The sequence below is a fragment of the Myotis daubentonii genome, chromosome 12 (assembly GCF_963259705.1).
Source record: "Myotis daubentonii chromosome 12, mMyoDau2.1, whole genome shotgun sequence".
NCBI classification, from domain to species: Eukaryota; Metazoa; Chordata; class Mammalia; order Chiroptera; family Vespertilionidae; genus Myotis; species Myotis daubentonii.
The window spans coordinates 40,997,414-41,010,722 of record NC_081851.1 but is presented as its reverse complement, the minus strand read 5'-3'; the positions used below and the strand labels follow the sequence as shown (position 1 = coordinate 41,010,722).

The window sequence follows — 13,309 nt, the reverse complement described above, 5'->3', positions numbered from 1 at the left end:
TACTTTTATAAGTAATCAAAGATCCTATAAATATAGGTACCTGCACAGATGTAAATGTTAAAACATTCACAAATTATCCTTTCAACTTCTGTGATCTAAAAATCAATAGGGGGTCATAGGGTTTCATAGAATTGCTCTGTTTTTTCTCCCAATGTAATTTAATAATACATTTTACAGATGTTGTTTAAACATTAGCCACAGATTGTTTTGTCAATAAAGCTAAACAGAGGCATGACACAAAAGCAGGAGAAACAGATGTAAAAGAAACAGGGCACCGTGCAAGGGGTACTGGGCCATTCGTTTGTTATTCGGCTACAGAATGAAAGCGCAGGGTGTATGGGCGTGGACTGATTTCCCTTGCCTAGGAATTACCTAGGGGTGCACAACTTCACACACAAAAGGTCATTTTATTAAACAGGTGACTTAACATTTCCCCTTGAGAATTTAAGTGTAACCTACATTTAAGGTAGATTTTGTAATAGATCAATGGAGTAACAGGTGCAGTATCCTTAAAGGAAGGAGCAGAAGGAGATATAAATATGAAAACCCTCCAGAACATTTTGGAACGGGTTGTTGTTCTTCCAGCCACAGTTAAGTGCTAAGCTTTTCACCTTGAGTGTCAATTCTAATAATATTACCTTTACAGGTGCTTACTCCGGGCTTAGATTACAGCAATCAGTAATACTCACTAGATAAAATACTGTCTAGTTGCTCATAAGAAAATATTGAAATCAGTCAAAAAATGTTTAGCTTGCATATTGCCTGAGACAGAGCTGGCGCGGGGCCAGGCAGGCAGGGTGTTGTTGGGAAAGCTGAGCAAATAGCTCGCAGGGAAAAGAGCTGTGAATTTAGAAACCTTCAGGTATTGTCATGTCAGAGAGTCTTAGGAGTTCAACGGAGACACTGCTTTTGTGTGCAGATTTTTTAAATGCACAGCAAATAATCCTCTTTGAAAATGACTCTGTTAAGTAGAGTTTGTTGTAAGTTTCATGCCACAAATTCACTCTGAAGCCCCCCTCTCCCCACCCCATGTTAAATCCCATCCTTCATATTGTGAAAGATGGAAACCCTTGAGGAAGGGGTGGGTGTCGGCCCTCTGTTCGGTGCAAAAGGCCTGCCCTTCTTCCAGGGGACCTTGAGTGTAGGCGAGAAGAGAGATGGGAAGGAGCAGGAGGCAGGGAGCTGGGCCTAAACTCCAAGTCCTGTTTTGTGTAACCGCTGTCTCCTTCCGCCCACATTCAAAGCCAGTGAGTTGAGAGTCGGTACCACCTGAGGGCGTTTTTCAGGACCGCTTAGGGCTGGGGCTCAAGGGAGGCCCAGAGTCGAGTGCGTTGGGAGACTGATGTACCATCATGGGCCCCGTGCTTCTGAATACCTGTGACCCCTTTCAAGGCAGTGGGGCCAGTGGCTGGGCGGTTGACATTGAACACGGCGCGTAGATCAGCAGGACTGGCTGCAAGTCCTCATCAAGGCCCGTTTGTTGTCTTGAGTGTCTTGGCACAAGCATTTGGTCTGAGAAATGCAAAGAACTCCTTACTTGTCATGAGACCTGGCAGGCTGGGCCCGACTCCCATGTCCTCGCAGAGAGCATGGGAAGTGAGGGGGCTGGGAGCTATCAGGGTCAAGGGGAAGAGCCCGCATCCGCAGGTGGCTAAGGGACAAATTCCCCTGTGAACCCCATGACAACATACAACTTACACAGGGCGAGAAAGGGGAGGGACTTTCTAGGCGAAAGAGCATTTCAAGTCAAAACATGTCATCTGTCCTCCCCACTCCTCACCAATGAGATGCATGTCCTTGATCGTGTCACTCTATCTCCATGGCAACAGCTTCCTCCACCTTCAATGGTCAGGTAGGACTGATTACTGGGACTCAGCCTCGTCCACCTCTAATGCTCTAGTCTAGACCGTGAGACTGTGTGATAATTAATATGAACCAAAGAGGAGCAAGTTTAGTTCCGAAACTGATTCTGATCCCAACTTTACAGTGGGACTGGAAAAAAGAGCAGGTCCTTTGATGAGAGACAAATAGGAAAGCTAATTAAAAGTTGTTATTTTTTTCTTTATCTGAAATAAGCAAATCAAGCCCGGTAAAATAAAAACTAGTTGAAATTAAACATTATCGCAAGACATGAAAACCATGTATGCTGTCATTTCAGGACTCCTAATAGAGACAAATCAGTTGTTTTTAGCCGTGTGCTGTGAGCCTATGAAGGGCATGACAGATAATAGCCTCGGAATTTCTGAAGTTCCTGCGCAGCAAAATTTGTTTTTTCCTCAGGCGTTCAATCTTCTCTTCCAGTAATTTTGTACATGACAAACTTTTTAGTGGGCGCATTAATAATCTATAAGTAATGGCTTGTCAGGTGTCAGTTAGATAAGATTAAAAGGCTGTTTTAAGCATTATCCATGTGCTTGTTTGCATGCGTGTTATAGGTCAGGAGAAATAACTTTCTGAATTGCGGCTGTATGCACACACTGGGGTTTTTTGTGTTTTTCTTTTTAATTTTTTTTATTTCAGTCTCTCTCATTTGGCCCCGCTCCAGGTATATGTGGAAGAACTGTATTACGTTACATAAATCCTGCATGTAGGAGCAGATTGGAAACTCACACTGTGTGAAGCGAGGGGACAAATGTCTCCGCTGTCTCCTGTAAGCTGATTTTAGTGTTTCCAGCGTTCCCCCTCTTCTTCTGAAAGGAAACTCGGTCAGGGGAAGCAGCCTCCGCCCAGAGGGACCCTGAAGCTGAGGCATTCAGAGGTTCCTAGCAACTCAGGTTTAGGTCTATTCTTGTCAAATCTGCCTTAAGTGTGTTTACATACAGTTTGCCTTTCTGGTATTTTCTGCTTGCACAGACCTGATCTCCACCTATTTTGTGTCAACAGTTGCTGAGGCTGGTGTTGGGTGATTAACCATTGAGCACCGAAGCACCTCGCTGTGCCCACAGAGACCCCCCTCTCCCCTCTCACTTACATCATCATCTTGCTTCGGGCTGCGCCTACATAAAACAAACAGCATTTCTGAGTGGTTAAAAAGTCAGCCCGCGACATGAAAAAATGGGGCAAATGTTGCCTCTTTGTTGAATAAAACAATTTTCTCAGAAATGGAGTGGAGCCAGGGGCGCGGGGGAAGGAAGTGTTTCTGAGGGCCAACGTTGTCTTGGATCCGGGCCGCCTCGCTCCAGTGTGTGAATGCCTAGAGCTTTGTGTAAATGCTCAGCGTTTCATTCTGTTCCTGTTTTAATTTTTAAGGGGAAAGAGAACATTAAAGAAAAACACACACACAACCCTCCAACAACATGGGTGCCTGCAACTTTGGCAAATACAGGGCTCCCCTGTTCGCTGCCCTCATCATTGTTGATATTTTCCTCTTTAATTTATTTCCATTCTTACAGGGCTTTTCAGCCTGACCCATTAGTATGGGAAATAATGAACTCTATTGGGCTCTTGACACCTGAACAATAACAAATAAACGGAAAACCTTAATGGGTTCCCATCCTTGAGAGCTCCCTTTTCCTTTTTACCCTCTTAACTGATGTGACCAAAGGGCCTAACGCCTTGCAAGATTAGATCCATCTCTGAAGAAGGAAAAGATATTTCCTTTCTCAAACACATTAACTCTTTCAGGCCTGTGGGGATTATTGGTCTTGGGTTCTAAATGTAGCTTAGCTCAAAAATGAATTCCGGGTCGTTGGAAAGATCTGGCTGAATATTGATCACGTCACTGGTTTTCCAGAATAGTATATTGCCTAGGGATAGAAGTGATATGTGCCGTGATTAAAAACATACGTAAGTGTCTACTGTTTTCTTTCTACTCTAGGATGCTGATTTAAATGTACACCAGTATGTTTGAGGGGTGTTGTCTGGTGGAGGAACTTTCTTGGCCTATATCCCTAGAACATCTGCTATGGCTGACTTTATTTGATCCCTAGTTTGGGTCAGAGTTCATATGTACTTGCAAAGGGCAGGGAGTAGTGGATGGTGAAAAGCTAATTGAAGGAACTATACATGTCCAAAGGTGTCAGATCTCAGCCCCCATGGCTGGTCACCTAGCAATGCCATATTCCCATCCTCAGGGCCAAGTCGGGGTGGGGGGCAGAACAGACATAATCAGAATCATTCCGAGTGAACATAGTATAGAAAAGCTTACTGAGAATTAACTTTTGATTTTAGTCCTGTCATTTCTTTGGAAAGTGCAAATAACAAAGGGATATGGGATTTTGACGTTTATCAAAAGGGGGCCTGGATTAAAATTTTGGAAACCCTGTGCTACGGAGCCACAGAAGCGAAAGCTGGGTGGGATTGTATGCGTCATGTGACAGTTGAGGCTCAGGGCCTTACAACGTTACTCTGCCAATTAGAGGGGAGGAAAGGCTGATTCCTGCTCCAGCACCTCTTCCAGTCCACCCTTACATATTTATTTTTAACAGCTTTCATTGAGATATAATTCACATACCATGCAAGTTACCCATTTAAAGTATACAATTCAATGGGTTTTTGTAGGAAGCTATCCCCACAGTTAATTTTAGAATGCTTTCACCACCTCAAAAAGAAACCCGGTACCCTTTATTTATCTTGTTTTAATTTTTTATTGGCGTAACATTGGTTAATAACTTATATAAATTCCAGGTGTACCACATTATAATTTGATATCTGTATACTCTATTATCTGTACCCTTTAGCTAATATCCCACCCCACACTTTCATCCATCCTACCAGCTCCTGGCAACCATGAATCTACTTTCTGTCCCTATAGATTTGCCTATTCTGGATATTTCACATAAATGTTATCATATGATATGTGGTCTTTTGTGACTGGCTTTTTTCTCTTAGCATCCTATCTAATAAAGAGGGAATATGCTAATTGACTCTCACGCTGTTGCAAAGATGGTGGCGCCCACAGCCAATAAGGAGGGAATATGCTAATTGACTGCCCCGCCCTCAAAGATGGTGGCACCCACAGCCAATAAGGAGGGAATATGCTAATTGACTGCCCCACCCTCAAAGATGGTGGCGCCCAGTCCCCTCAGCCCTGCTAGGGCAGCAGGCACACGGCAAGGCCAGAGTCCCCCAGCCCCCTCAGCCCCCCAGCCTCCCAGGGCCGCCCGAGGCTCAGGTAACCGGGGCCCACCTAGGTTTGCGCTGCCAGCAGTGGCAGCAGCAGAGGTATGATGGAGCGTGGCCTTCCCCTGATGGCCAGGTCGCCTCCTTCCCCTGAGGGCTCCCAGACTGTGAGAGGGGGCAGGCCGGGCTGAGGGACCCCCCTCCAGTGCATAAATTTTCATGCACCGGGCCTCCAGTAATGTTTGTAAATTTCCTCTACATTGTAAAAAGTGTCATCGGTACTTTTATTTTTATGGATAAATAATATTTCATTTTATGGATGTACCACATTTTGTTTCTCCATGCATCATTGGTGGACATTTGAGTGGTTTCTACCTCTTGCTGCTATAAGCATTCATGTACAAGTGTGTGTATTTTTGCATGCCATTAGATATTTTTGAGAATCATAATAACAGCGTCTCAACAAACCCCTGTCTTTGGTTTTACAATTTTCAGAGCACTTGCCAGTGTTTTGACTGTGATATTTGTGTGTAATATTGTACAAGGAAAAGGGTAGCCACTCATAAGTGGAATTCATATTCTCCAAACTTTTTTCAGGGTGCCTTAGATGCCCATAAGCATTTTTCAAAGATTTGACATATTCTAAGAGGAGATCATTTTGTTTGTTTTAGTGCCTTTATTTAAAAATTTTTGACATATACCTCAATTGAGAGATTTTTGCCTTTTAGTATAAGTGGTTCTATTTGTATTTAGGGGGCTACATTTTGACATACATTACTGGGGTTTCAAGCCTTTTAATTGAAACACAAGTTACAATGAACATTCTAAGGAATAGAGACAAGCCCCCATTCAAGTCAAGTCGTCTTCATTGTGGCGTTCTATACCCTAACATGGCAGGTAAGAGTAGAAATCAAGCTAAATTTTGAGATATTCTCCCTTGGTATGAGTAGAGACTCCAGGCCAGAGAAGTTTGGGGTTGGTCAAGGCTGGGGAACTAAGGCAAATAAAGGAGAGATCCTAGAGAAAGGAAAGAGCTCACAGAGGTTAATAAAATTAAATGGGTTACAGGAGTACAAATATATAATACATCATCTGTATATTGTATTGTGTGTTCATCACCCCAAGTCAAGTCTCCTTCCATCACCATTTATCACTCCATTATCCTCTTTACCTCCCCCAACTTTCTTTTCCCTCCATAATCACCCATACGGTTGTCTATGAGTTTATATTTGTTTAGAATAAAAAAAAAAATCACGTTGCAATTTGCTTTCAAGGAAAAACTTTGTTCTACATAACCAAATGATAAAATGTTTGGACATTATTTCAACATCGAAAGTTCAACATAATACATGGGTTTTGTGATTTCTTTGTGTTAAAATGTTCAACTAATTAGTGATTTCTTTTTGCTGGTTGCTTTGAAAAAAAATTTATATGTAATTAACATCCTCAATTTCAGCCCTTTCTAGAGTAATTTGACAAATACACCCATCACGGAAGGGACTGCTGACTGATGGGCTTAGTGTGATTGGAGCAAATTCCAATATTATACTTCCAGGGTGGACGGGGAGCAGGACCTGTGCTGCCTTCTCCCCTCCTGTCCACTCTCCTCCTCCACCCTCACACACACAGATGATGTATTGCAGTCCTGGAACTGTCAGATCCTGGAGGAGCTTGAGAAACTAGAGAAAGGTGCCAAAAGCATGATTTCATAAGGTTTGACTTGAGATGGAGTCAACTTTCTTGAGCATCTTAAAATCACGTTTCATGAAATTTTATTTCACAGTGAAAGGGAGTGTAGCAGGCTTGGCCCCTGAAGACTGCCAGTTATGGATCGTTAAATCCAATAAGTGAATGTAAATCTAAAATGAAGAATTCCAACAGAAGATTTTGAAGTTGATTTCTTGTTTTAAAGAACAGAGCGTTATTTGGGAGCTAGCTAGAACTCTTTCCCTGAAGGGTTTGTTTATAAGACAGGCCTTAAAGTTATTAGGAAATGCTGACTTTTAAAAAATGTAATATATATGGTTTTATTTAAATGACTGTGATAAAGTTGAAGGAAATGCTACGTTAAGGAAAATTTATGGACTAGAGAAAGGACAAAATTCTGGAATTCAGCAACTACCTTCCAATGTGACATTTTATAGTTGAAGATTTAATTCTATAGAAATATTTATAGAAATTACCAAAATGAATTATGTATCAATTAAGTATTATACTTGCATACTGTTTATTTTTAACTCAATAAAGAATAATGCATGCAGAAATCACCAGTTCTTATACTTAAAAATGCATGGTATTAATTTTTATTATAAAGTATTAATATTAAAGTAGTATTATTAAAGTATAGCTATTCCTAACTATAGCTAAATATTAATCAAACATGAGTATAATTTACACTTCCTTTGATGAATGGTATAGGTATAGAAGGCATTTTTACTAACATATCCTGCTATTTAATGAAATCTTTTCTTTAATATTAAGTTGATAATTTTAGCTTCTCGGGCATATGGGAGAGCATTGTAAAATGATATTCCTCCATATTAAATAGATACCCCCCTTCTTGCTGACTATTCACTTATGCCCAGTTGGCAAGAAGCAGTATGGGGATGACTGACAGTCATGTCATTGTTTAGAAACAGCAGCAATTTGATTTTCTGTGGTTCACCGTGTTGGCAGTGACTTGCTGAAGTAACAAAATGTGGACACCCCTTAATCATCACTGAATAAAGTAGGCTGCAAACATTGAGTAATAGAATTAATCGAGGCAAGGTGAAAGTGCCTTTTCTGAAAGTGAGCAAGTCATTTTGCCTTATTTTTGTTGGTATTAGAGAACCATACAAGGAAGTGTAAGGGAGTAAAAGTATAGGAAAGGGGCAAAGCTGTGTGGAAAAGTTGCCTGTGGCCTGGGAAAATGCACCTTGTGTTTTGGTTCAGATGGATGCTCACTACAATCTCTCCACCTTTCCTGGTTCTCACGGAGAGGAAACTAAACTTAGCAATCCAGTTCTGTGGGAAGGAACCAGGGCAAGGAGTGGAGGATAAACTAAAGGACAAAGGTCAACTTTAGAAAGCTGTTCTACCAGATCTTGCTCAGAAAGCTATTCAGGTATACAGAGACGGAGAAGAAAAGGAGATAGGTGGGATTAGCAGAATGAAAAACTTTAAAAGTCTAGTGATAAAAAAAAAATCTAGGGGGCCAAGAGAAGGAAGAATAAAGCAAGAATTCCTGTAGTGTTGTGTTTTTGTTTTTGTTTTTTAGCATAAGTCAGGATTCATCTCCCATTCTCCTTGTCTGATTCCTATTTAAAAATTTAAAGAATAAAATGCAATTTGGAGATGATCCCCTGTGTAATGTTTTTGAAGATTTTGCTTCTCTTTTAACCTCCCATTCCCCCTTATTAGGACGTGTGTCCTAAACAAATAACTAAGTTAAAAGAAATATATCTCTGTTCATTTTGACATGGAATAAAGCTATAAAGCCAATCCATTAAATTACTTTTCTTTTTAAAATGTCTTGTTTTGAGAAAGGAGATAGTTTGGTCACAGGAAGAAATTATAGTCCATGATTCTTTGAAAAAGGAGAATATAAGAATTCTTTCCCTTATTCAGTCTTCTACCACCTACAGGGGGTCCAGTTCTTAAAGAGTACTTTACAAAAGAAGATTGTGATTTCAAAGCAAAATGGATTTGAAAAAATATACCTTGATGTTCAGAATGTAATGTGGAAAGGCAAAAAGAATGTTTCCGAACCTGAAAGCACACTTCACTGAGAGGCTTACCTTTTAATTGCCCAGTTTATGGCAAATGTGAGCTGCATTTTATGAAACCAAAGTGTGAAACTCCTTTCATGTCCTGTTGTCAGGTATTCCTGACAGCATACATCTGAATTTTAAGGGCTGTAATGGTTGGACATCAGTTGTAAAAGTTTTCTCTTACGTCTTTAACAAACTTTTAAAAGAGACCTTATTATCAATCTGGAAAATTCTAAAGATTGTATGGAGTTGATGGATATATATTTTATCTTAAACTACTTGGTGGTTGTTGGAGAATGCACATTATATTGTACATTCAAATTGGAATTTTGTCATTTTCTTTTTTTATTTAGCTCTAAAAACACTTTCTCCTTATGTTCAAGCTCTAATATATATTTATGTATTCATACATAAATGTTGATATATATATTTGTACACACACATGTGAGCTTAAAATAAGTATTTTACTGATGCTTCTTGAAATGACAGTATTTTAAGAAGGAAATATGTTCATGTAAGTTCACATAAAATCTAAAGTTCTTTTTTTGGTTCAGTGTTTAGAAAATTCTTGATAATTTAGAATCTTCCACAATGGAAAGTAAAGCATTCTGTCACAAAAGCAGGGAGGATGAGACACGAGGTCAAAGGGCATTTCAGAAACAAACAGCTGGGCCAGTTTATTTAAACAGATACAGGGATGGGGGAACTGACCTCTGTTTGACTTATAGTGGGAGGAGCAAGAATGTCATTTTATTACTTTGCCCAGAAGGAAAATGTTTTTGTATCTGAATTCACCCCGAAGCCATCTAAACACATGGCTTTGCTGTACGTAGCATACTTCCAAAGAGAGTACATATAAGATAGTCTAGGATAATGATAAAGTACACTAAAGAGAGGCAAATGTTCAGATGGTTTTAAGATCAAAGAGATCATGCTTTAAAAAAAATAAAATATTTGGCTATTAGTTATTTTTAGGTAAAGATATCTGTCATGACCCCAGATAATAGTGTATTTCATATAAGTATAGGAATTATAATCTGGTAACATTCTGAGAGTTTATGATGTCCTGTATGAGCTGATAAGTTTTCAAAGATGAGAAGTTCCAAGTATGTAGTTTAGACAAAGTGATTAGGTGTTCTTGGGTTTTCAATGTTTTGTTATTTTTATTTTATTTTATGAAATATCTTCATATCTACATATCCTAACGGTAGCCTACATCGGTGCTGTCAGTAATAACAATGGTTATTGCCACCAAAAGAAAAGCAGCAGTACCTAGTACCTGGGGGCCCTTAGTTGAGAGGCTGTGGTGAGGTGTTTACTTGCTCCCTGGGGACCAGAGCAGGGCTAGAGTAACAGCATTTAGTGTTGTCCACTGACGACCTTCAGAGGCACACAGACAAACCTCAGCGTAGTGAGCAGAGCGTGGCCCAAATGATGAATGGACTCAACATCCTAGAACAACTCACATCCTAGAATGGCATTGTTAAGAATCACAGAGGTGTAACCTAGGGAGAAGAGGGGAGAAGCCAATGGAGCATGATGGCTATGGTTTAAATATTTGAAAGCAATCCTGAAAAAATAATATTTAAATTGTTTAAACTACCCCAAGAAGTTGTCCTGGTGAAAGCACTTTAGATCCAGTGAGGCAGAAGCTGCTGACAGCTGCCTGGTCTATAGAATGAGTGGGCTCTAAGGTAAGGTGGCAAGTATTGTATTAGAAACAGCCCAGCAGAGGTTACCCCTCTTGATACCCATTACATGGGGATATCAGAGAGTGAAAGCAAGTCAGTGATCTAGCTAGGTGACCATTAAAGCCCCTTCCAAAACCGAGGTGTGATTTTTCTATCATTCCTTGGGTTTAACAGTCATGGATTCAAACTTGAGTTGATTAATATGAATTGGTCTTTGGGAATCTGAATATACAGCTGCGAAAGAGGCAAGCTATGGAATATAGATAACTCAAGCCACCAAATCTTATTCATAGTTTTATCTCTGTCTATATACACTAGCAATACAGTCATCAAAATCCCCAATCTACAAAACGTTCGGTCATGCTTATTGTTGGAATCAACGGTAGAATTGTTGCCAGTGTCGATTGGCTCAAAACCAGCTCATTTAAAAATATCTATGTACTTCAGAATATTCTAGATGGGTGGCACAGTAGTGGCCATGCCCTGCTTAGGACATTAGAGAGGGGGGTACTTGATACTATTCGCGAGCTGTCTGTCACTCAGCAAATTATTAACATCTCTTGGGTAACATGTGACCTCAAATAAGTCACTTAATTTATCAGAGCTGTGGCTTCTCGTTTGTTAAAAAGTGCTCTTCCTATTTTTAGATAAATAGTATAAATCATATCCACAATATTATGTTTTTAAAAGGACTTTTAAAAAAGTTACCAGATGAGTTCCTTCACCCTAAGAGCCTGCAGACTATGAACAGTAGCAGTAGATAAAGAGTTGATTTTTGGTCTCTTTACCTAGATTAGTTACTATGAAAATTACTTTTGGTATATGCAAAAAATTAATATTAAATAATTTTCTAATTGGTCATGCAGTGAAGGCAGATAATGAAAAGGCAGAATTTTTTTTCATTTTAATTGGTTATTTCACATGGTGTTTGTGCTACACCTGTGCTTATAATGAGAATGGAGAATTAATCTAACCTTCTGCTCACATGATTCCAATTTTCATGGTTTATACAAGATAATGATAACCTGATTTGCAACACAATTTGTTTTAGATCTGTGCTTTAAATATTTTTATTAGCAGTTCAGGGACTTCATATACAAGAACTGATATACTAAGTGTTGCCAATAAGAGTTAGCACTAACAGTGTCCTTTTAGTTAGATTCCACTGTCATTATTTATTTTAATTACTTCTCAGATAATGGAAAGACATAGGAATATAAGATATTGAGAGTCTTCAAATGTCATGGAGTTTTCATTTTTATTTTAAAAACCTGTTCCTGTCTGTTTAATGGCTTGTTTTTGGGGAATTATTTTCCTACCTGAAGAGGGAAGACTTACAAACTAGAATTCATACTGGACTGTGGATCCTTTAATTATTAATAGTGAATAATCAAACTTTTTACTGTATTTTTATGTGCGGCTCATGTTCAATATATTCAAATCTGAATTGAATTGAGAACTAAAAGCACTTTACTATTTCAGAATCTACTATGTCCTGTTCATTTCCTGTATTTGATATGTAAGTCTTAGTATTAGGCAGTACATATGGATCTTAAGAGTTAGAAATTTCATGAGCATGACTTTGGAGAGCTTGTATTAACCACTTTTTTATTTTTCCAGTGGCTAATCACTTTTGTATGGGCAACAAAAGTTGTATAAAGTAAATCTTATTAAGACACTTAAGTGACTTAAATATCTTAATAAGAGGTTTATTATAAATTTTCAGGTTTAGCTGGAGAAAGCAAGATTATAAGTTCAATTACTGTATAGCTGTGACCTCGCCTTGACCTCAGACTTTACATAAAGAGCAAAAAAAAAAAAAAGCCACCCCAAGAAATCTCTAAAAGGAATGCGTTTCTCTGAAGTCCCCAGCAGTGTGAGTTAGTGGTGATAAACTCCAGACATTCCCTCATTTGATGGTGTGCTGCCTTCCCAGTTCATTATCTTAATAGTGGGCATTAAAATAGAATTAGGTTTGCAAGAGGTAGGGAAGGTTTCGATAAAAATTGTAAAAAAGAAGTCGGAGAACGTAAGAATGAAATGTCACTAATTAGAAGAGGTAACGGATGCCCTTATGGACATCTCGCGCTCCCCACCAAATATCCCCCCCCTTGCAATTGAAAAGAGGGGTGGCTGGTATTGTTTCCTGAAAATTCTGCTAATTCCCCCATGAAAAGATGAAATGGAAGTGTCCAACTGTGGTAAAACAGGCAAACATAAATCAACTCAGAAACCCCAAGCCTGTGTACTCAGAGGTCACTGGGGGTTACAGGTTTTGCAGCATTTGAAACTGCACAGTGAGCAGGGGAGAGCCACTCTCTCTGCCAAGATCTAGCTCTGCTCTTACTGTGATCCATCTTCTCTTCCTCCACCTCCCCCCATCGCTTTTTGGGTTTTGTTTTGTTTTAAGGAATAATGATCTGCTCTACTTTCTTGGTTACAGGTTTATTAATGCCCGGAGAAGAATAGTGCAGCCCATGATAGACCAGTCCAACCGAGCAGGCAAGTCCCCCATAGTGACTGTATTCAAGTCACGCAGGCGAAAACCATCCTCAAGCCATTCACCGGGAGGTCCGATACCTGGTAAATAAACTGGGAGTGAGTGCTAGGAGCGCCTGGCAATTAAAATGAAACCGGTTTAGTTTCATAACAACACTAATCAATTTAACATCATTATAAAAACGTTTGGAGAAGGTGGAAAAAAAGAAAAGTAGCTCTTAAATCATTACAATGCTCAGTTACAATATTCTTTGTACACATTCAATATATTAATGTAATTTTTTTTTCCTGAGTTTGCCTTCCCAG

At 39.4% G+C, this 13,309-nt stretch overlaps 1 protein-coding gene across 8 annotated transcripts in view; it reads left to right on the top strand.

The window, feature by feature from the left end:
* MEIS1 (Meis homeobox 1) overlaps positions 1-13,309 on the top strand; it is a 135,166-nt gene that overhangs the window by 115,411 nt on the left and 6,446 nt on the right. For 4 of the 8 annotated variants that reach the window (XM_059659612.1, XM_059659610.1, XM_059659611.1 and 1 more), the window contains one exon: positions 12,948-13,087. In XM_059659612.1, the coding sequence (XP_059515595.1) occupies positions 12,948-13,087 (140 nt within the window). The remainder of the gene's footprint in view (positions 1-12,947; positions 13,088-13,309) is intronic. The other 4 variants (XM_059659615.1, XM_059659618.1, XM_059659613.1 and 1 more) reach the window with 2 other exon arrangements.